General features: G+C 41.2%; 3 protein-coding genes across 3 annotated transcripts; 2 read left to right on the top strand and 1 right to left on the bottom strand.

Moving 5' to 3' along the window:
- The first annotated feature begins 9,167 nt into the window (after positions 1-9,167).
- Positions 9,168-18,791, top strand: LOC116334539 (E3 ubiquitin-protein ligase TRIM39-like). Its single transcript, XM_039609028.1, has 2 exons — positions 9,168-9,322; positions 16,914-18,791. The coding sequence occupies exon 2, from the start codon at positions 16,923-16,925 to the stop codon at positions 18,576-18,578; it is 1,656 nt and encodes a 551-aa protein (XP_039464962.1). The 5' UTR covers positions 9,168-9,322; positions 16,914-16,922; the 3' UTR covers positions 18,579-18,791.
- On the top strand, positions 9,336-11,168 carry LOC120438664 (E3 SUMO-protein ligase ZBED1-like). The gene is made up of 2 exons (XM_039609134.1): positions 9,336-10,106; positions 10,270-11,168. Exons 1-2 carry the CDS (start codon positions 9,580-9,582, stop codon positions 10,388-10,390), a joined length of 648 nt encoding a protein of 215 aa, XP_039465068.1. The 5' UTR covers positions 9,336-9,579; the 3' UTR covers positions 10,391-11,168.
- Positions 18,792-20,160: 1,369 nt separating the features above from the next.
- LOC120438669 (H-2 class II histocompatibility antigen, E-S beta chain-like) lies at positions 20,161-20,648 on the bottom strand. The gene is made up of 2 exons (XM_039609142.1): positions 20,599-20,648; positions 20,161-20,512 (listed from the first exon to the last, which is right to left on the bottom strand). Exons 1-2 carry the CDS (start codon positions 20,645-20,647, stop codon positions 20,172-20,174), a joined length of 390 nt encoding a protein of 129 aa, XP_039465076.1. The 5' UTR covers position 20,648; the 3' UTR covers positions 20,161-20,171.
- Between the last annotated feature and the right edge of the window lie 1,994 nt (positions 20,649-22,642).

The following is a 22,642-nucleotide window of genomic DNA, read 5'->3' as shown; positions in this document are numbered from 1 at the left end:
TCCACCTAAACTCACAGGCCGAACAAGGAGAGCACTGATCAGAAATGCAGCCAAGAGGCCCATGGTGACTCTGGACGAGCTGCAGAGATCTACAGCTCAGGTGGGGGAATCTGTCCATAGGACAACTATTAGTCATGCACTGCACAAAGTTGGCCTTTATGGAAGAGCGCAAGAAGAAAGCCATTGTTAACAGAAAACCATAAGAAGTCCTGTTTGCAGTTTGCCACAAGCCATGTAGGGGACACAGCAAACATGTGGAAGAAGGTGCTCTGGTCAGATGAGACCAAAATGGAACTTTTTGGCCAAAATGCAAAACGCTATGTGTGGTGGAAAACTAACACTGCACATCACTCTGAACACACCATCCTCACTGTCAAATATGGTGGTGGCAGCATCATGCTCTGGGGGTGCTTCTCTTCAGCAGGGACGGGAAGCTGGTCAGAGTTGATGGGAAGATGGATGGAGCCAAATACAGGGCAATCTTGGAAGAAAACCTCTTGGAGTCTGCAAAAGACTTGAGACTGGGGGGAGGTTCACCTTCCAGCAGGACAACGACCCTGAACATAAAGCCAGGGCAACAATGGAATGGTTTAAAACCAAACATATCCATGTGTTAGAATGGCCCAGTCAAAGTCCAGATCTAAATCCAATCGAGAATCTGTGGCAAGATCTGAAAACTGCTGTTCTAAACGCTGTCCATCTAATCTGACTGAGCTGGAGCTGTTTTGCAAAGAAGAATGGGCAAAGATTTCAGTCTGTAGATGTGCAAAGCTGGTAGAGACATACCCTAAAAGACTGGCAGCTGTAACTGCAGCAAAAGGTGGTCCTACAAAGTATTGACTCAGGGGCTGAATAATTACGCACACCCACTTTGCAGTTATTTATTTGTAAAAATGTTTGGAATCATGTATGATTTTCGTTCCACTTCTCACGTGTACACCACTTTGTGTTGGTCTTTCACGTGGAATTCCAATAAAATTGATTCATGTTTGTGGCTGTAATGTGACAAAATGTGGAAAAGTTCAAGGGGGCCGAATACTTTTGCAAGCCACTGTATATTATACTGTTTTGGATCAGTAATTTTTTTAATGTTTAAATTATTTTGAAATTTATCTTTTGTAAGATTGTGAATTTAGTTGCTGAAAAGAAAAGAAATTAGGTAAAGTGCTTTACAACATAATATTTCAAAATAATTAAAATACAGTTTAAAAAATGTGTAAAAGGAAAAAATAAATAAATTCAGTCCTCCCCATGTTTATCTTACGCTTATTTCCAAAATGTCCACAGAGCTTACAAAGGCATTAACCAAACTGTTAATCAATCAGTTGTGACTGATTAACAATCAGTCACAACTGATTGATCACAGTCACATTAACACATTAACAGTTACATTTATATAGTGCCAAATTACAACATCGGTACCCTCAAGGTGCTTTATACAAAGAAAACCCCAACAATCAGATGACAGAAAAATTAATTACACTTACAAATTTCTACTTTTTTCTTGCCAGGATCAGTAACATCTCATCAGAAATATAAGAACATCATCACCAAAAGTGTTCTGATTCGTGCAGGATCTCCTGCCGTTTTCCAGCTGAAGCCAAAGAAACAGGAGTTTGGAACTCTGACAAGAATGACTGTTGGTGAAAAAAATCCAAATAAGCCAAATAAAACCATCTTACTTGTGGGTGAAACAGGAACAGGAAAATCTACTCTGATTAACGCTATGGTTAACTACGTCATGGGAGTGAAGTGGGAGGATGAAGTCTGGTTTCAGATTGTAGAGGAGGAGAAGAAAAGTCAGACAGAAAGTCAGACATCAGATGTGATCGTGTATGAAATCTTTGGCTGTGAAACCAAGTACTCTCTGACAATCATTGATACTCCTGGATATAAAGACACTAAAGGGTGTGAACTTGATGACATCACCAATGACAGATTATTAGACTTATTTAGTTCTAATGATGGAGTTCATGAAATTAGTGCGGTGTGTCTGGTGATGAAGGCGAGTGTGAATCGAGTGGGTGACGATGTGAGATACATCTTTGATCGATTGATGTCTCTGTTTGGAAAAACCTGGAAAAAAACATTGTAGTTCTCATCACACACTCAGCTGGAAGAAAACCTCAAAATGTTTTTGAAGCTCTTGAAGCTGTAAAATTAAATGTGCCAGAAATGAGACGAATGAGCCAGTTTACTTCTTGTTTGATAACTGTCAGCATGAAGAGCGAACAAAGGAAGAAGAAGAAGAACTGGAACATGCTGCAAAAATATCAGAGGGTGGAATGACAGGGTTCACACACTTTCTGGAAATAACTGCAGATAATAAAATGATGGACAGTGTGGATGTTATGAAAGAACGAATCAGACTGAAAGCCTGCCTCAAAACCTGCTTGAAAGAATCGACCACATTGAAGGAAAACAGAAAGAAATTAAAAAGTTACAAGAAGCTCTGGACAAATATAAGGAAGACATGGAGAAAAATGAGAAATTCACTGTAGAAATTAATGAGGAATACATGGCAACAGAAGATATTGCGAGAAAGGGATTGGTTTATGATGGAGCATTATGCTGCACAGAGTGTAAGGAGAACTGTCATTTTAGATGTACACTAACCCCAATACCCCAACAGTGTGCGGTCATACAAAAAGGTCGCTGCACTGTTTGTACCAATAAGTGTCATGTATCAAAACACGTGAAAGTAAAGTGGAGATATGTGATAAAGAATAGAACAGTTACAAAAACAAATGAAGAAATGAAACTGAAGTACGAGATGAATAAAACAAAATGTGAGAACAAATTGAGCCTTAAGGAACATGTTGAAAAGGAAATGAAGGATCTGGCAACAGAGAAGTCACAATGGCTGGAAGAGTCCTACCACCATGTTGTGAAACTGGAGCAGATCGCTCTGAAAGCTGATTTCGCATCCACTATTCACCACTTGGACAAGCTGATTGAGAAGGTGAAGAAGAACGGGGACACAAGGACGACCCACAAACTGGAGGAGATGAGAAGCAGAGTGGATGAAGAAACCAGAGCCGGGCTACAGTACAGGGCTGGAAAAGTAAACTAGTACATCACTCTGACCTGTCAGCTGTTGACCGTTAAACATTGAATACTTATTTTATTACTATACTCAGGTTTGATGTTCATGTATTACTATTTGTCTTAAAAAAAAAATAAGTATTTGAATCAGTGAGTACAGAAGATGTTGAGACACTGAACTCAGACACAGTGTAGAAATATCCAATCCAACTTTGACTCTTCAGTGTTTGTGAAGAGTCCAGTTCTGAAATCTGATTGATACCTTGAATTCTTCATGTGTGCTCATGCTCTGAATAACTGCTTGAAATATTTCTGGTGACTGAGGCCGAGTGGAAACATTTGGATCCTGTCATGGTGGACTTGATTTGTTGAAATTCTCTATATTTTGTTCTTCCACATGAAATCATCTCATGCTTGATGCACTTTTCTGTCAATCCTCAATAAAATCTCTGCTTCATTCATTCAGTCTGTTTCACTGGATCATTAACTGATTTTTTTCAGTTTCTCTTTGTTCTTCAAGCACTTTCAATTTATTGTGAGCAGTAGCTCACGAACACACACACAGAAAACACACAAAAATATGGATTGAAATATGGAGGTTTACAAATTTGTACAATAATTTGTGGGCATCTTCTGATGAGTCAGACATGTGTACCCTAATCTACACACAGTTAAAACTATTTCACAAATTTACTTTCAAAAAGCTTTCTGTTTTAAAAGCCTAAAAATAGTTGACACATTTTCCATTCACTTACAGATTGTTAAATATGCTGAATGAAACATATGATGCGCACAGATTACATGTGTGCATGTAGGGTTTTGAGACCAGAACAAGTTTTTATGGATTTCTTTAATTTTCAAATCAAATAAACATTTTAACCCAACATATTAAGCATGCATATATACCAGTTACCATAATGGTTGTGAATTTACTGTCAACGGTGTGTGTGTATGTGTTTGTCATGTTTAGTGCTGTGGACCCAAACGTAGGACTCACGGACAGAGAGGGTGAACTCAAAGAGGCAGCTTGTATTGCGCTGAAGCAGACAACAAAACTCAAAACAAAATGAAACCATGAAAACTAAATCTAAACTGGAAGGCAAGGAACTAAAGGACTAGTGTTGAAATTGTATTGTGATTGTCATTTATGCTTAGAAATATTTAACCATATATGCTTAGAGGTGTATAATCGATTGTGTAGTGATAGGATGTGTGATCTTCAGTAGGCTGTAAAAGGCTTTGTGTGCATTCCAGAGCATTCTGGTATTCACCCCCACATTCCAGGAGCATGGGAGAGGTCGTACCTTGTCTTATTGTTTTATGGTTTAGGAGGACACCTACTCTGTATCTGGTTAAGCATAAGTACCTTTTGTTTAGATGGACGGCTTTGGTGAGTCTTCATGGGGTCACATCTTGACACGCCCCCCCCACACACACACACACACAAGGTATTCTTTGTTCACATGTATACCTATGTAAGATGTTATATGTTAATGACCCTATGCATATTCATGTAACCACAATAAAAGGAGTGCTATGGGGAACCTGGCTGAGAGTCTGATGGAGGTCAAGTGGGTGGAACGACACTTGGCTCCAGGCAGGTCTCCCTCATGCACGAGTAACACAAAGAACTTTGCCTACTTTATGTCTTGCTTGCTGTGTAATTGCATTGCCTTCAACGTTCCAGCGAATAGGTTCAAGCTACAAACCTATCAACTAGACAAAGAGGAGTCAGACATTACCAGTGACATTAAAAAACCACAAAGAAACTCACAGCACAAGGGACAGCCCAACAATGGACAGAGGAAAACAGAGGGCTTAAATACACAAGGGAGTAACAGGGAATGAGACATGAACAGGAGAGCACAGCTGAGCATAATCAGATATTACAAGACTGGGAAGTAAAACTGAAAAAAACAAACAAATATAACCCAGCTGGAGAAACGGGTTAAAATAAGCTTTGTAAGTGATTTGTTTTGTTTCAGAATGATTCTGTATATATTTGATTTTACTAGAATAGAATAGAAGAATTTAATGATCCTTTAATTGTACCACAAAGAGAAATTGTTGTCACAAGAAGTGAGAATGTGAAACAATGTGTTTTAGTTTCGCACTTCCTGCTCTGAGTAGAAGGAACTTTTATTTTGAAGAACCACCAGAAGTTGTGCATTAAAATTGGGTGTCATTACCAGAAACTCAAAAACTGTGTCCCAATTCTGGGGGGTCCCAAATTCATAGGCTGAGGATCCAGCCTTTGTGGTCTACCAGGTCCTCAGGAGGCCGGTAGCCTTCAGATCAGTGGTGGAGCTAGGGGGTGGCTTACTGGGCTTAAGCCCGGGTTGTGTTTTCAGAAGCCCGGGGTCTTTTGGGGTGTAATTTTTTCATAGTTAGATGCCTGGCTGACAAGGGAGCGGCCGAAGAGTGAACTGTCAAAAGTAAGTACTGAATATGATGTCACTTATTTATGTGCGAATGTTTAAGAACATTAAAACATTACTGTTGGCCACATGTTGGCAAAGTTATGTGACATTAGTGATGTTTGTACTTTCAGCGTTTACTTGGTTTTAAAGCCTCTACTTCTAAATATATATATAGTTGACCTTAATCTTACAGAGAATGTGATGATTTTATGGATAATTAAAGTCAGTCATATATCCACAAACACAACAAGCTGAAAGTCAGTGATGCTGCTCGGTTTGCAGTCCTGAATATGACGGCACAAGCAGGATTCACTGCACTGTTAATGTTAGCTATGTTATATTGCTGCCTCTGTTCGGTGGTGTCGAGCCAAACGGACTTTAACGTGTGTCTGAACGAGCTGACGGTTCACTCGTTAAGCTGAAAGAAAGATGCTTTAATCACAGGAGTCACACATGTGTCCACTGGACCATCTGGGAACTCTTCTTGTTTAGCACTCGTAATAACACAAACACTAAATCCTCCTTCTCTTGTGCTGTTTTGTAGCAGTGTGTACACCTGAGACTGTCACCTGTCTGTCTGTCCTGCACTCTCTCTGTTTTCTTTCTCTCTGATTGTGGAATAAAAGTATGAACATGTATTTATAAGTTACACTTGTGTTTGAATCCTGCAGCTTATCACACATTTGATTTCCATGTGTGACAACTGCAAGTGTCCAGAGTGAGGACAGACTGAGGGACCCACTGCTGCACATCATCTATGAGGCTTTGCACCCCTGATGATCCACCAGGACAAACTCAGCAGTGTGTGAGGAAGAGGAGGAGGAAGAGCCAGCAGCAGCTGACAGATGGAGAGAATAGACAGACTGTTCCCTGTTTGTGAAGGACTGCTAGGAAAGTTTAACATAACTAATTGTCTGTCCTGAATCAGTCTTATTAGGTAATGTTCAAATAATGTTATCATCCCAGTGTTTTCAGTGTGGGAGAAAGTACTCAGGGCCTTCAAGTTACACACTATGAAAGGCAGCAACAAGTTTAATATTCAGAAACCTAAAGTATGTATCAGCAGCAGAATGGAGCTAAAAATAAATGTTTGTTTCAGTTCTATGAAGCTTTGAGTATTTTGGATTAGTAGTACTGCTGTGTTTGTTGCATCATATTGCTGTAATTGTTTATATGCTTTATATATTCTGAGGTAAGTTGATCTATAGTGTTACATCATATTCTATAAGGATGTTATGTGTTTGTATACTTTCTGCCCAGTTTGACCCATTTAGCAGAAGTCAGCCTGTTTAAGGCTCTGATATCTATTCTGTATGACTTAAAGCAGTTATGACATGGTCTGATTTTCTCACCCAATAAAGGAATATTTCATATATCAGTCTGATCTTCATTCTATCAGAAACAGTTATCACAGCTCGTACATTTTCTTTTTCACACATATATGTAAGCATTGAGCCAAATTTAGTAATGCCAACATATTAAACGAACAATATTTGTCTCTTATATATAATACATCTGTATATACACTGTCAAAGATACTTGTCTTTGAGTGAAGATTTAAGGTGATAGGAAATATAAATAACTGCAACTTTAATCTTTGACCCAGAGTTCAAGCTCACTGCTGTAATATATATATATATATATATATATATATATATATATATATACTGGCTACGGATACCAACTACGGAACGGAGCAGTTGTCAGCCACCTCCTGTACATGGATGACATCAAGCTGTATGCCAAGAGTGAACGAGACATCGATTCACTGATCCACACTACCAGGCTATACAGCAATGACATTGGAATGTCGTTCGGGCTGGAGAAGTGTAGTCGGATGATAACAAAGAGAGGGAAAGTAGTCAGAACTGAGGGGACTGAACTACCAGAAGGCAACATTGCAGACATAGAGGACAGTTACAAGTACTTGGGGATCCCGCAAGCAAATGGGAACCATGAAGAGGCCGCTAGAAAAGCTGCAACCACCAAGTACCTGCAGAGGGTCAGGCAAGTCCTGAGGAGTCAGCTGAACGGTAAGAACAAGATCCGGGCCATCAACACCTACGCCCTGCCCGTGATCAGGTACCCTGCTGGGGTAATAGGCTGGCCAAAGGAGGAGATAGAAGCCACTGACATAAAGACAAGAAAGCTCCTGACCATGCATGGAGGGTTTCACCCCAAGTCCAGCACCCTGAGGCTGTACGCTAAGCGGAAGGAAGGGGGCCGGGGACTGGTGAGTGTCAGCACCACAGTCCAGGATGAGACAACGAACATCCAAGAATACATCACGAAGATGGCCCCAACTGACCGAGTGCTCAGTGAATACCTCAGGCAGCAGAAACCCAAGAAAGAGGAGGAAGGCGAGGAACCATCATGGAAGGACAGGCCCCTGCACGGTATGTACCACCGGCAGATAGAGGAGGTGGCTGATATCCAGAAATCCTACCAGTGGCTGGACAAAGCTGGACTGAAAGACAGCACAGAGGCACTAATCATGGCAGCACAAGAACAAGCTCTGAGCACAAGATCCATAGAGGCTGGGGTCTATCACACCAGGCAAGACCCCAGGTGCAGGCTGTGTAAAGATGCCCCAGAGACAATCCAGCACATGACAGCAGGGTGCAAGATGCTAGCAGGCAAGGCATACATGGAACGTCATAACCAAGTGGCCGGCATAGTGTACAGGAACATCTGTGCCGAGTATAACCTGGAAGTCCCGAGGTCAAAATGGGAGATGCCCCCAAGGGTGATGGAGAATGACCGAGCTAAGATCCTGTGGGACTTCCAGATACAGACGGACAAAATGGTGGTGGCTAACCAACCGGACATAGTGGTGGCAGACAGACGGAAGAAGACGACTGTAGTGATCGATGTAGCGGTTCCGAATGACAGCAATATCAGGAAGAAGGAACACGAGAAGCTGGAGAAATACCAAGGGCTCAGAGAAGAGCTCGAGAGGATGTGGAGGGTGAAGGTAACGGTGGTCCCCGTGGTAATCGGAGCACTAGGTGCGGTGACTCCCAAGCTAGGCGAGTGGCTCCAGCAGATCCCGGGAACAACATCGGAGATCTCTGTCCAGAAGAGCGCAGTCCTGGGAACAGCTAAGATACTGCATGAGGACCCTCAAGCTCCCAGGCCTCTGGTAGAGGACCCGAGCTTGAAGGATAAACCGCCCGCAGGGGCGTGCTGGGTGTTATATATATATATATATATATATATATTACCATAATAATCTGACAATACATATAATATTGGCCATATTATATTTACATTACCACAGTGAGATGATTTTAGCCTCATGAACAACGTTAGCTGATTGTTATTTACTAACTAATCTTGAAATGACTGTTCAGTACAGAAATGAAGCCAAAAATCATGTTTTACAGTCCTGTGGTCTCAGCCTCAGATACTCAACTAATCAAAGTGATGTCATGACAAAAATGAATGACCAACAAAACATTTTTTCTCCTTCATTTCTGTCAAACAATGCTGTATGACATGTTTCTTGCGGTTAGTATCATGGTTGCTAGGCAACCTGAACAGCGCGACGAAGGCTAGACTGTCTCATTTCACAAGCCTCTTACTTCCGCACTTCTCGTTTCTTATAGTACGCACCGTGCGTAGTACGCGTGAGTGCGCGATACTTCAAGCGTGCAGACCCTGAATTGGGACACAGCCACTGAGTACAGACCGGCTGATAAAGGGAGAGGCAGGAAGAGGCGGAGCAGAGACGAGAAGTTCAACGTCATTTTGCAGAAGTGAAAGTGTGAGAGAGCAGCAGCAGAGCTGCAGTCGAGTCCTGTTTGTCTCTAAAAGAAGATTCACTGGAGTCCATCAGGTTTCTCTCAGCAACAGTGGTGAGTGCAGCTGATCACACTTCCTGTTTCTACATAAATCTTCACTCTGTTGACTTCATGCTGACTCATGAGTGTTACAATCTGCCCTCGAGAGGAACCATTGTGTCGAGACTGCACACTTTGGGGACCAGAGGGCTCAGCAGTGCACCAAGCTTGTGCAAGTAAGGAACGTCGCTCTCACCGGAGACCACTGGACTTCGGTGAACAACGATAATTACTTGGGGGTCACGGCGCATTTTATTGATAACGACTGGACTATGCAATCATTTGCACTAACAGTGAGTAAAACTGAAGAGAGACACTATGCTGAGGCGTGTGCCGACCATTTTCTGAATGTTGCAAACGAATGGGAAATCAAGGACAAGGTAACCACGCTTGGCACCGACAGTGCTCGTAACATGGTTGCAGCCGCCAGACTACTTCCATTTGAACACATGCCCTGCATGGCCCACATTCTGCAGAGTGCGATCACAGTTTCTCTTAATGACAACGCATTTGAAAGCGCTCTGGCCAAATGTCGCAAGATTGTTGGACATTTTAAGCATAGTCCAGCAAACGCTCAGGAATTAAAGGCACAGCAACCTGCACATGGACATCAAACAGAACCGCTTGATCAGGACGTTCCAACAAGATGGAACTCCACCCTAGAGATGATCAAGCGGATCCAGAGAAACAAATCTGTGCTCACCACCATCCTGACTCAGCAAAACAGCAAGGTGACCATGCTGACTGACCAGGAGCTTGACAGACTGCAAAAGCTGGAGGAACTACTTGAACCTTGCAGGTAAATCATTTTGTTTCTCATGATTGTGTGTCTATCTTTGTGTTCTAGCTTTGTTTTCAAGTATGTTCTCCACCTCCACCTCTCTGTGTATTTTCATATGTGGTATTTATGTTTGTCTCTGTGTGATTAATAGAAAAATACAGACTTGATCTTTCTATTACAGATATGTTACCGAACTGCTGGGGGGGGAGAGCGCTATGTCTCCTGTTCCATGGTGTTGCCAGCCTTGTGTCATTTGTTCTGGGTCATGGAGCCCTTGGATGATGACCCAGTCTACGTTGTGAGGTTTAAGATAGTTTTTACCACAGACCTAGCTCAGCGGAGGGCCAGCAGCAATCTCACCTGGCTGAAGATCGCTACTGCCCTTGATCCCAGGTTTAAAGACCTTAAATGCCTTTCCAAAGATGAAAGAAGAGAGGTGTGGGCATCAGTACATGACCTTCTGATGGCAGAGACGGATGCACACCAACCATCTGCTCAGACAACAGAGGAACCCTCACCAAAGAAGAGCAAGATGTCCATCTCCTTGCTGGGTTCTCCTGATTCAGATACAGAGGAAGAGGAAGATGCTATAGACTGCTGTCTGAATCTGTACAAAGCAGAGCCCAAAATTGACACAGGAGAGTGTCCACTACAGTGGTGGTTAAAGAGAGAAGGAGCACATGCCAGGCTGGCACCTATTGCACGTAAGTACCTGTCAACCCCTGCAACCACAGTGCCTTGTGAGAGATTATTCTCACTCTCAGGTCACATCATTCAAAAGAAGCGTGCTTCTTTGTCATCAGACAATGTAAACAGAATAGTCTGCCTCAGTAACTGGCTGAGTGCACAGAAGGACTAAGCCAGATTGCTCCTTTGAAGTGAAAAATGTTCAACATTCCAGGTTTTCAGCTGTGTCTTTTTGTGTTTTAAATACTGAGTTTTGTGCACCCTTTATCGTTATGATATTCACTTTAACCTGTAGGCCTGGGTTCGGTCACTGTTGATGGCCTTAAAGGTGTTTTGTAAGTTTTCACTGTGTTAAAGATTGATGACAACTATTAAAATTCTCTTTGAATTTCAGCATACATTCTTTGTGTTTATTCTGCATTTACTTCATTGTGTTGCATAAATGTCTGTTACAATCTTAAAATATAAAGTTGAAAAAATGTAATTGGAGCCAGGCTATTGATCAAATACACTGTAAAATCTAATTAGTTCCCAGAACTCAAAAAAATTATGGAAACTCGTTGCCTCAAAAAAATTGAGTAAAGCTTAGCTAAAAATGACTAAGTTAGGACAACTTATTTACTTTGAGTACTCTGTACAAACTCATTTGTTCCCAGAACTCAAAAAAATTGGATCAAGTTTACGTAAGATGACCAAGTTAGGGCAACTTACTCATTTTGAGTACACTGTACAGCCGTGTTAGTTCCCAGAACTCAAAAAATTATGGAAACTCGTTGCCTCAAAAAACTAAGTAAAGCTTACTTAAGATGACTGTTAGGACAACTTATACATTGCAAGTCTGCAGTATTAACAATAACTTGATATTTCTGACTGTACAATACTAATTGTTTACCTACTGACAAACATGTTAAGTTCAACTAAATGAAAAAACAATTTGTGGTAACCTGAATATGATTAAAAATAATTAACAACAATTTTTGTAATGAAGTTAAAATCAGCCCAACTTTTATTTTCAAACACAACAAAGTATAACAGCCAACATACTGGACACTGTTCTGCTGAACAACAAACAATTATATTGCCATCACTGTTATAATCTTACAATGAAACAAAGTCTCAGATGTAATTATTCTGAAAATAAGTTTAGGTCTACCACAGTTTGTTTTGTACTTACATTACTTATATAATCAAAATAAAATATTTATTGTTCTGTCACAAGTGCAGTCTCTAATTTAAACAACACATTTGTTTTTCATTCCAACACATGAGCTGGAATGTTGTATTATTTTAAGGATGCTTGTTTCCAGTCCAGGCATTACTGCCTGAATGACTGTCATGGATCGAGGTGATCCAAATGTAGGTGCAGAAGAAAGTCTTTAACTTCCCTTAAGTACAGTGGCAGTGGATGTGGGTTGGAGATGCAATGAGCTTGAACCTGCAGGCGACCATCTTCACTGACCACACCATCTGTGACGGAGGACTCATCTCTCCTGTTGTCCTGCAAGCAAACAATCATATTTTTTTGGAACATGAACTTAATTGCTTTCTTAAAACATTTTTTCTGCATTTGGTATAGAACAGACTCCAATTTAGACAATCTCAGGCTCCCTCCCCACCGGAGAGGTGACATTCAATGTCCCAAATTGTCAGTCTGCATAGCCCTGACCACCACCCAACACACAATAATGTCATGAAAGCATCATTTTAAAAAGGGCTATGCAAACATGGCCAATAACTTTCATTCTAATGATGTGCAAAATGATTTTGGGCACAAAACAGATTTTGCTGTTAGAAAACTTGCAGACTTCACTATATACAGTGTAGACCCTCTAAACTAAGTTTGGGGGATATGATCTTTCAAGAAATGCAGACCAAACTGTTGTTGTTTGTTTACTTACACAGCATGTCTTGTAGATTTAACTGGAGTCACCAGCAACAGCATAGTGCAGTCATATCTCAAGTCTAATAACAGAAGACAGGAAAAGATCAGTAAAGAAACAACTTCCCCAAACCAAAAGCACAAACAAAACAATAAGTAAAACAGGCTGATCTAAAGTATGATTAAAGTTCAGCCTGATTAATATAAATGTCACTGACAGTTGCTAATATATTGGAAAACCAAAATACTTACCACTGAGTTGATGTCTTTCTGTCCAACAACAGGAGTGCTGGTCCCGAGCCTCAAAGACAGTAAGAAGCAAGCAGAGGGAGAAAAAACAGAACATTTTTCAGACACTGATTTGATCCTTAATGGCTGTGCAATCATTGTAACATAGAGTTTGCTTATGTTGTTAAATAAAGGCTAGATTTGACATTAATAGATGCCACAGATGTTCTAAAGCTGCCACAAAGCATGAAAAAAAAAATAGACGTCTCCGAAAACGTCGGAGCATTTTTGTAAATATGTGATGTCTTGATAAATCGAGCAGATATTTGAAATTTACACAGCTACATTCTCGCCTGAAAATATGTTAAAAGTTTATTTTGTGACCCAGAAAAAGTAATAAGTTTTTCAGCGGCGCTCCTCCGCCATTGCCGCGCTTACAAGTACGCACAGGCTCCGACAACCGTGGCCGACAAATGCGATCCTCCTTTTCCCCAGACTACCCTTTCTGGGTCACAAAATAACTTTTTAAGATATTTGCAGGCGACAATGTAGCTGTGTAATGCTCAAATATCTACTTAATTTATCAAAATATCACATATTTGCAAAAGTGCTTCCACGTTTTCGGAGAGCTCTGTTATCCACCCCCCACATCCCACACCTACCCCACCCCTAGGCTGCACCTCCCGAAGAATTTTGTCTGGGCTCTTATCTCACTTATTTATTTCAAACAATCAACAGAAAATTTCACCACATAGTTTTATGTAAGGTTTTTAAGGCTGTGGTGTTAATTTTTAAGTAACATGAGCCCAGCGGCAGCAGCAACGCTAGGCTAACACTAACTAGCTAGCAAGATTTTAAACCTGGTGCTAAACTAAGAGAAGCCACAAAATCAGTTTGAATAAGAGTAAACATTTACTTACCAAGTCAGTGTATCAGCTAAAGATCCACAGCAATGACAACAATAATATCTTGAACTGACGCTTCTCCAGGTTTGCTCAACATATTCCATAAAAAATGCGCCATGAACATGCGGACTAATCCCAGAGGGAGGAGGACAGTAGTCACGTGGCATTTTCAAAACACATCTTTCATCCTTCCGCACTGAGAAGCAAAACTTCCAGCTTACTTAGTTATTCTAAGTTAAGACAACTCAAATAAATGGAGTTTATCAGCATTTTTGCATAAAAAGTACTGGTAACTTATTTAAATTGAGTTCTAATAACAAATTGATAAATATTGAGTTCAGCCTATTTAATATTTTTAATTAAATACAATATTACATTTTACAGTGTAATTGCGATTAATCGCAATTAATAACAGAAAATTGTGAGATTGGTTAGTTAATTTTTTTAATCTATTGACAGCACTAATATATATATATATATATATATATATATATATATATATATATATATATATATATATATGTATATGTATATGATACGTATATATATATATCAGGGCTCTAGACTAACTTTTGACATGGGTGCACCGGTACGCCTAATTTTAAAAATTTAGGCGTACCGGCACAAAAGTTAGGCGCACTCAAATTTTTCAACCGCATCGCTTAACACCGCAGTTTTACACATGCACTTTCTTTGGGGGGACGTCCATACAGACAATATTCATTTCTAAATTATTAACTAACAAACTTGTGCTTAAATTGCTTTGTCAATATTGTAGAAAATGTTAAACTTAATCATCATCTTGGCTCCTCTGACGACCTGTTTGCTGCTGCCTGCTGCTGAAAGGCAGTGGGGAGAGGGGACACTTGGGCAGTGCATTTATTGCAGCATATAATGTGTTTTCTGGATACACTGCTGTTTTTTCAGCGTTCAAAGATTGATGGCACCGTGTCAGAGCTGGCTATGAATTTCAGACGGATCAGGTCTTAACTTAACACAAAAGTTATCAATAGTTCTTTTCATCTTTTCTTATTACCCACAGCTACAATTTCTTCAGTATTGAACAGCAGAAATTAGGCTTTCTTGTCCGAGGTCATTTAAGTGAAAAAAGAAAAAGAAAAGAAAAAGACAGCGGCCGACAGCGCTGTAAACAACGGTAGACTGGTGGGTAATAAGTGAATGAATAATGCAGAAAACAGAGATTTGAGACGGGAAACTGTTCTTGAAGTACAGAGAGAGAGAGAGAGAGAGAGAGAGAGCTGTGCATGAAGTGTGATTTTTATCATGGCGGAAGCAAAACAGCAAAACTAAGAGCGAATTCATGACGACATTGATCAAATGTAAAGCGTAGTTTGCTGCTTCTTTTGCTGCTGGCTCGGCGAATTTTGGTTGGAGAGACAAAACCCGCAGCTCAGAATCAGCGCAAAAAAGACGGAAACACAGTGCGGACCCGACACATCAGAATCGCTAAGCTCCGACAGCGTGTCCGTGTTCGGGCCGTGGGGTGAGAAAGCCGAGAAAGACAAAGCTGATTCTGATGCGTTGGGTCCGCTCTGTGTTTACGTCTTTGTGTGGAATCCGTTAATGAATCGATATCCCTTTATTCAAGCTACTCACCTCTCTCTTCCACCTGCACTTTCAACTGGACGATGGCGAATCAGAGAGGTCCTGCCCCTGACTATCTCTGATTGGTTTAGTCCACGATAGGGGAATAATGTGTGTCTGTTGTTGACCACACGGAGAGTTGCAGAGATTTATTTTATTTTTTTTGTTACCTGAAAATATTTTTTTTTAGTCGCACCACTGAAAAATTTGGTCGCGACCAAATTTGTCGCACTCTAGAGCCCTGTACACATATATATATATATATACATATATACATATATATATATATATATGTATATAAAGCCTTTGATACTGTAAACCAGATCTGACTTAGTGTATCCTGTAAGAGTCACAGATGTTCCTGAATCATTCAGAAAACAGTCGATGCTGCACTTTATAACTTTGTGTGGAAACATAAATCTCATTATTTAAACAGATGTGTTTAAATCATCCTGATAATCGAGGCTTTAAATATGTCAGAGTTCCACACATCAGCTGTGATATTCAAGCTGAACTGGATCAAACATGTCATCAGACACAAACATAGATGATGGTGTTTAATCCCAAAGCTTATTTAAACAAACTGGAGGACAGAATTCCTCCTTAAATGTGATTTTGATCAACAAAATCCACTGATCTCATTTTCACACACAGGCTTTATCGTGGTGGCTTCTTCTCTACTAACATAAATCTTTGATTTGGACAAACAAATATATGAAATACAAAAATAAATCAATGTTTTCTGAGGATCCAGAATAATTGAATGATGTATCCCTGTGAGTGACTGGAAAAGTTCATCTTCTTCCATATCCTGAGTTTGTGAGGAGCTGTGATGTTCCAGTATCTGTGAGAGAAAACAGGACAATTTTTAATGACACACAAATGGAGCAAATATACAGACACCACTGAATAAACATGTTCTCATAAATGCCATTAATATACTGGATCAAACAGTTAATAACACATTTCTGAGGTTTATGATTCATTGTCCTCCTCACTGTCACTTCTATTGGAACAGTCACTGTTTAATATTAATGGCTCGTTGATCTGGACTTACAATAAGAAGTATTTAGTCACCAACAAGGTCGAAGTTTACTTCACAGTAATTGATGGAATATATCCAACAAACTGATTTATTCAAGTATACAAATGATCTGGATGAATCTTGGACCTTCTGTAAAACAGTCAGAGAAACAATTTCACATCTTTTTAACGACTGTATTTATCTTCATCCCCAAAGTTGATCCTGTTCATCTGGACGCTGCACTGTACAGCAGACACTACGATGTTAAGTTTGTGTTTGGGATGAACCAGTTTGTGTCTGAGTGTGTTGCTGGGTCTCCACCAGTTACTCTGAGAACTGAAGAAGCTTCTCTGATGAAATGTCTTCAAGAAACTTAAAGAAGTCCAGACACTTTTCTTTCCAAGCTCCTCAGACTACTGACGCTTGTTTCTCTCTTTTTAAAAATGAAATTTAAAGTGAATTTTGAATCAAATGTGTTTCTTTTCTGTCTCCCTCAGAGTGCAGACATGTCTGCTGCCAGCAATCTGCGATCTGAAGATCAGTTTCTGTGCTCCATCTGTCTGGATGCGTTCACTGATCCAGTCACTACATCATGTGGACACAACTTCTGCAAAACCTGCATCAGTCAGCACTGGGACACTAATGGCAGACAGAAGTGTCCTATGTGTAACAGAGTGTTCAAGAGACGACCTGAACTAGACATCAACACTTTGTTCTCTGAGATGGTTGCTCAGTTCAGACGTGAAGCTCAGCAGAAAGCCAGCAGCAGCAGCTCAGAGCAACAAGCTGCCAAACCAGGAGAAGTTCCCTGTGACGTCTGCACTGGAACCAGACTGAAGGCCCTGAAGTCCTGCCTGGTGTGTCAGACCTCCTACTGTCAGACTCACCTGGAGCCTCATCTGACAGTGAAACGTCTGAAAAGACATCAGCTGATTGATGCTGTGGAGAACCTGGAAGACAGGATGTGTACGAAGCACGATAACCTTCTGCAGCTGTTCTGTAAGACTGACCAGACATGTGTCTGCGTGCTCTGCTCTGTTTTAGACCACAAGAACCACGAGTTTGTTCCTCTGAGAGAAGAATATGAAGGAAAGAAGGCAGAGCTGGAGAAGACAGAGGCTGAGATTCAGCAGATGATCCAGAAGAGACGACTGAAGATTCAGGAGATCACAGAGTCGGTGAAGATGAGTAAAGATGCTGCAGACAGACAGAAAGCAGAAGGTGTTCAGGTCTTCACTGCTCTGATGGAGTCTGAGAGACGCCTGAAGGAGCTCATGAAGGAGATCGAAGACAAACAGGAAACTACAGAGAAACAGGCTGAAGGTCTCATCAAAGATCTGGAACAGGAAATCTCTGAGCTGATGGAGAGAAGCTCTGAGGTGGAGCAGCTCTCACGCTCTGAAGACCACCTCCACCTCCTCCAAGGTTTCTCCTCCCTGAAAGCTGCTCCACCCAGCAAGGACTGGACAGAGGTCAGAGTTCATCCACCATCATATGAGGGGACTGTGGGGAGAGCTGTGGCTCAGCTGGAGGAGACAATCAGGAAACTCATGAAGAAGAAGCTGTTTGAGGCTGAGCTGCAGAGGGTGCAGCAGTATGAGGTGGATGTGACTCTGGATCCTGATACAGCTCATCCTTATCTCGTCCTGTCTGATGATGGAAAACAAGTTCATGATAGTGATGTGAGGAAGAAACTTCCAGACAACCCAGAGAGATTTTCTCTGTATGGTATTGTTTTAGGAGAGCAGAGTTTCTCTTCAGGCAGATTTTACTTTGAGGTTCAGGTTAAAGGAAAGACTGACTGGGATTTAGGAGTGGCCACAGAGACGATCAACAGGAAGAGACAAATCAGACTGAGACCTCAGGATGGTCTCTGGACTGTAGGGCTGAGAAATGGAAATAAGTACAGAGCTGCTGCTGGTCCTTCAGTCCCCCTCTGTCTTCATCCTGGTCCTGAGAAGGTGGGGGTGTTTGTGGATTATGAGGAGGGTCTGGTCTCCTTTTATGATGTGGGTGCTGCAGCTCTGATCTACTCCTTTACTGGCTGCTCCTTCACTCACAAACTCCACCCATACTTCAGTCCCTGTCCTAATTATGGTGGTAAAAACTCTGCACCTCTGATCATCTGTCCTGTCAATCAAACTGAGTCGATCAACGACTGATTTTATTTGATGAATGATTGATTTTTCTTGAAGGGACCAAATGAACATATTGAGTGTAAATCCTCTACAGTCTCCATGTTTCTATAGAATCTGATCATCAGGACTCTGATTCACACTTTGATTCTCATGGAGTTTGATTTGAACAGAAGAAAAGTTGAATCAGGAAATGTTCCCACTGATGGAGACTCGAGCTGAAGAGCAAATATCAGAGAATAAATGTGTAAAAGCTTCATTTACAATAAAGTTTGTTCAATGCTTTGAGTGAATCCAGACTCATGTGTGGCTGTTATACGGAGCATCAGAGTCCAGCTGAGTTATGTTGGATACAAACTGCTTATTTTGGCTCTGTGAGGATTTTTGTTCACTGAAAACTGATAAGACGGATAATATTCAAAGAACTCTGTAGAGATTCATGCATCCATGTTCTCCACCTGCAGGTGTGGAGGAGAAAGGTGGAGCACAGACTGCTGCATCCTTCCAGTCACATCATTTTGATGATTATATTTCCATGTTGTGATGATTTGGGTTAAAGAGAAACAGAGTAGAACGGCTGCAGTCACAGCATGAATAAGATGCTGAAGCTGAGCTGTCAGTGAACATGTTTCACTCTGATTTGATTTGAAGAATATAAAGTGTGTGTGGCTGCTGACAGCTGCAGTCTCTGTTAGTCTGCATGTTCAACACACACACAACTTTCCCCCTGAGGCAACGATCCAGCAACAACACAAAGAACAGCTGCATCACACAAAATAATAAATAAATAAAAGCTGCACAGCTGTTTGTGCAGCCTGACACATCAACAACCGTCTGCTATGGAAACACCACACAGACAAAGAGTCATAAAGTCTGTGGAGAGGATTACGGGAACAAAACTTGCCTCCATGGACCTTCTGCACACACTATCAGACAGCTTCTCCTGCACAGGAGTCTTGAGCTGGTTCTCCTCATGTTTCTCTTTGTTTCTGATGTTACACAGTCACAGGTTGAGTGTGTTTATATTTCACTGATCAGTCAGGTCAGCCTGTCAGCACAGCAGCTGTTTCAGCACTTTAGCTCACTTTACTGCAGAGATGCTGTAGAGAGTGAAACACTTCACACACACAGATTAAATAACAGCAGTCACATTTATATGTGTGAGTTATGATGATAACTTTATAATTGTTGCCTCATATTGAATAACTCCACTGTTACACTGAGTCATAGATCTGAGCTGTAAATGTTTGCAGGTGTGAAGCTGCTAAACAAGCTGTGAAGGTCACAATCAATAAATAAACTGCAGACATCAGTGTTTCATATTTATCATATTTAAAATAAATGAACTAGAAGAAAAGGAAATAATTAACTTGTTAGGCTCCTTAATACTGTTAAAATATGTATATGGAAATATTAAAAAACAAATGTGGATGATTTTTCAGCTCAAAGAGTATAAAAAAATAATATCACAATCAGTGTGTTATGAGGAACAGCTGCAGTTTGCCTGTGTCACCAGCAGGGGGCGCCGCAGGTTAGATTCGTTCTCTGGCGTTTTATGTTCTGTGATCGATGATTTATTAAAGTTATTAATCATCAAAATTAGCTGCAGCTGTGAGTCCATCATAAATGATTCAGAGTGAGGTCAACAGGAACACCTGATGATGTCACACAGATCACCGCACGCTCACCTGATTTAGACGTAAGTTTGTGGTATCTAACATCAATGTTTGATTTGCAGTACGTCCCCTTCTGAGCCCTCATACTAGCCAGCCTTGCAGGAATATTGTTCCAGGTCTCTGCGGTCTTCACTCCAAAGTCAGTGAATCCAACAAACTTCCCCACATTGCTGTCAAACCTGATGATCTCTATCATGTTGTAATAGTAAGAGTCGGTGAACTGGATGTCCTTCAGCTCAGTGGAGTTAAAGTCACAGCGAGACAGTCTGTAAGTCATGAATCCATCTGAGAACAAACAGAACTTCAGACTGACGGCGAATCATGGCATTGATCAGTGTATTAATGATCACTGGTGAGCGGATTGATGGTACCTGCTGTGCTGAGGCTGATGAAGAGGAGGCAGAGGAAGGATGAAGCCATGTTTCCAAGTTCTCATGTTAGATTCATTTCTATAAACACTCATTGATTTTTCTTTCAGCTGCTTTTATCAGCAGAGTCTTCATCAGGATTTAGTTTGACATCTTTGTGTTTGCAAAGACAAATTCAGACATCATTAATGTTCATTCTGTTAGAGCTCAAAGTCTGACTCAACACACACACACAGAATCTGTCATTAAACTTTATTGACATATGAAAATCTGAAACACAGTTTGATAAACAAAGACACATTATAGCAGTTTATGAACACACTGAGGTCACATCAAACTGATCTCAGTCTCATCTTTACTTTTGTGGCAGGAACAGAGTCCAGGTAAAATCTGCTGGTGGTGCGAGAGCAGCTGAAAATAGCTTTGCTTTGGATTCCAGAGTTAAACTTTATTGACACCAGCGACTGACGGCACAGCTCATACAGATGTTCCATTATTAAGCACGTCAGGTGAGGCAGGTAAACAGGAACCAGACAGAACAAAGGATCTGATGCTCATTAGAGGCGAACTCTGCAGACTCACCTACAGCACAGTCACACTGATTAAGAGCTCGTCATAGAATGACATCATCACCGTGAGCCAATCACAGACACAAACAGAGAGAAACATGAAGCTCCACATCTGGAGACACAAACACAGAGAGAAACATGAACCTCCACATCTGGAGACACAAACACACAGACAGAAACATGAACCTCCACATCTGGAGACACAAACACAGAGAGAGAAACATGAACCTCCACATCTGGAGACACAAACACACAGACAGAAACATGAACCTCCACATCTGGAGACACAAACACACAGAGAGAAACATGAAGCTCCACATCTGGAGACACAAACACACAGAGAGAAACATGAAGCTCCACATCTGGAGACACAAACACACAGAGAAAAACATGAAGCTCCACATCTGGAGACACAAACACACAGAGAGAAACATGAAGCTCCACATCTGGAGACACAAACACAGAGAGAAACATGAACCTCCACATCTGGAGACACAAACACACAGACGGAAACATGAAGCTCCACATCTGGAGACACAAACACACAGACAGAAACATGAACCTCCACATCTGGAGACACAAACACACAGAGAGAAACATGAAGCTCCACATCTGGAGACACAAACACACAGAGAGAAACATGAAGCTCCACATCTGGAGACACAAACACAGAGAGAAACATGAACCTCCACATCTGGAGACACAAACACACAGACAGAAACATGAACCTCCACATCTGGAGACACAAACACACAGACAGAAACATGAACCTCCACATCTGGAGACACAAACACACAGAGAGAAACATGAAGCTCCACATCTGGAGACACAAACACACAGAGAGAAACATGAAGCTCCACATCTGGAGACACAAACACACAGAGAAAAACATGAAGCTCCACATCTGGAAACACAAACACACAGAGAGAAACATGAACCTCCACATCTGGAGACACAAACAGAGAGAAACATGAACCTCCACATCTGGAGACACAAACACAGAGAGAAACATGAAGCTCCACATCTGGAGACACAAACACACAGACAGAAACATGAAGCTCCAAATCTGGAGACACAAACACACAGACAGAAACATGAACCTCCACATCTGGAGACACAAACACACAGAGAGAAACATGAAGCTCCACATCTGGAGACACAAACACACAGAGAGAAACATGAAGCTCCACATCTGGAGACACAAACACAGAGAGAAACATGAACCTCCACATCTGGAGACACAAACACACAGACAGAAACATGAACCTCCACATCTGGAGACACAAACACAGAGAGAGAAACATGAACCTCCACATCTGGAGACACAAACACAGAGAGAGAAACATGAACCTCCACATCTGGAGACACAAACACACAGAGAGAAACATGAAGCTCCACATCTGGAGACACAAACACACAGAGAGAAACATGAAGCTCCACATCTGGAGACACAAACACACAGAGAGAAACATGAAGCT

Source organism: Oreochromis aureus, linkage group 3, assembly GCF_013358895.1.
Source record: "Oreochromis aureus strain Israel breed Guangdong linkage group 3, ZZ_aureus, whole genome shotgun sequence".
Lineage (NCBI taxonomy): Eukaryota > Metazoa > Chordata > Actinopteri > Cichliformes > Cichlidae > Oreochromis > Oreochromis aureus.
The sequence above is the reverse complement of the archived record's forward strand: the minus strand, read 5'-3'. Positions and strand labels throughout refer to the sequence as shown.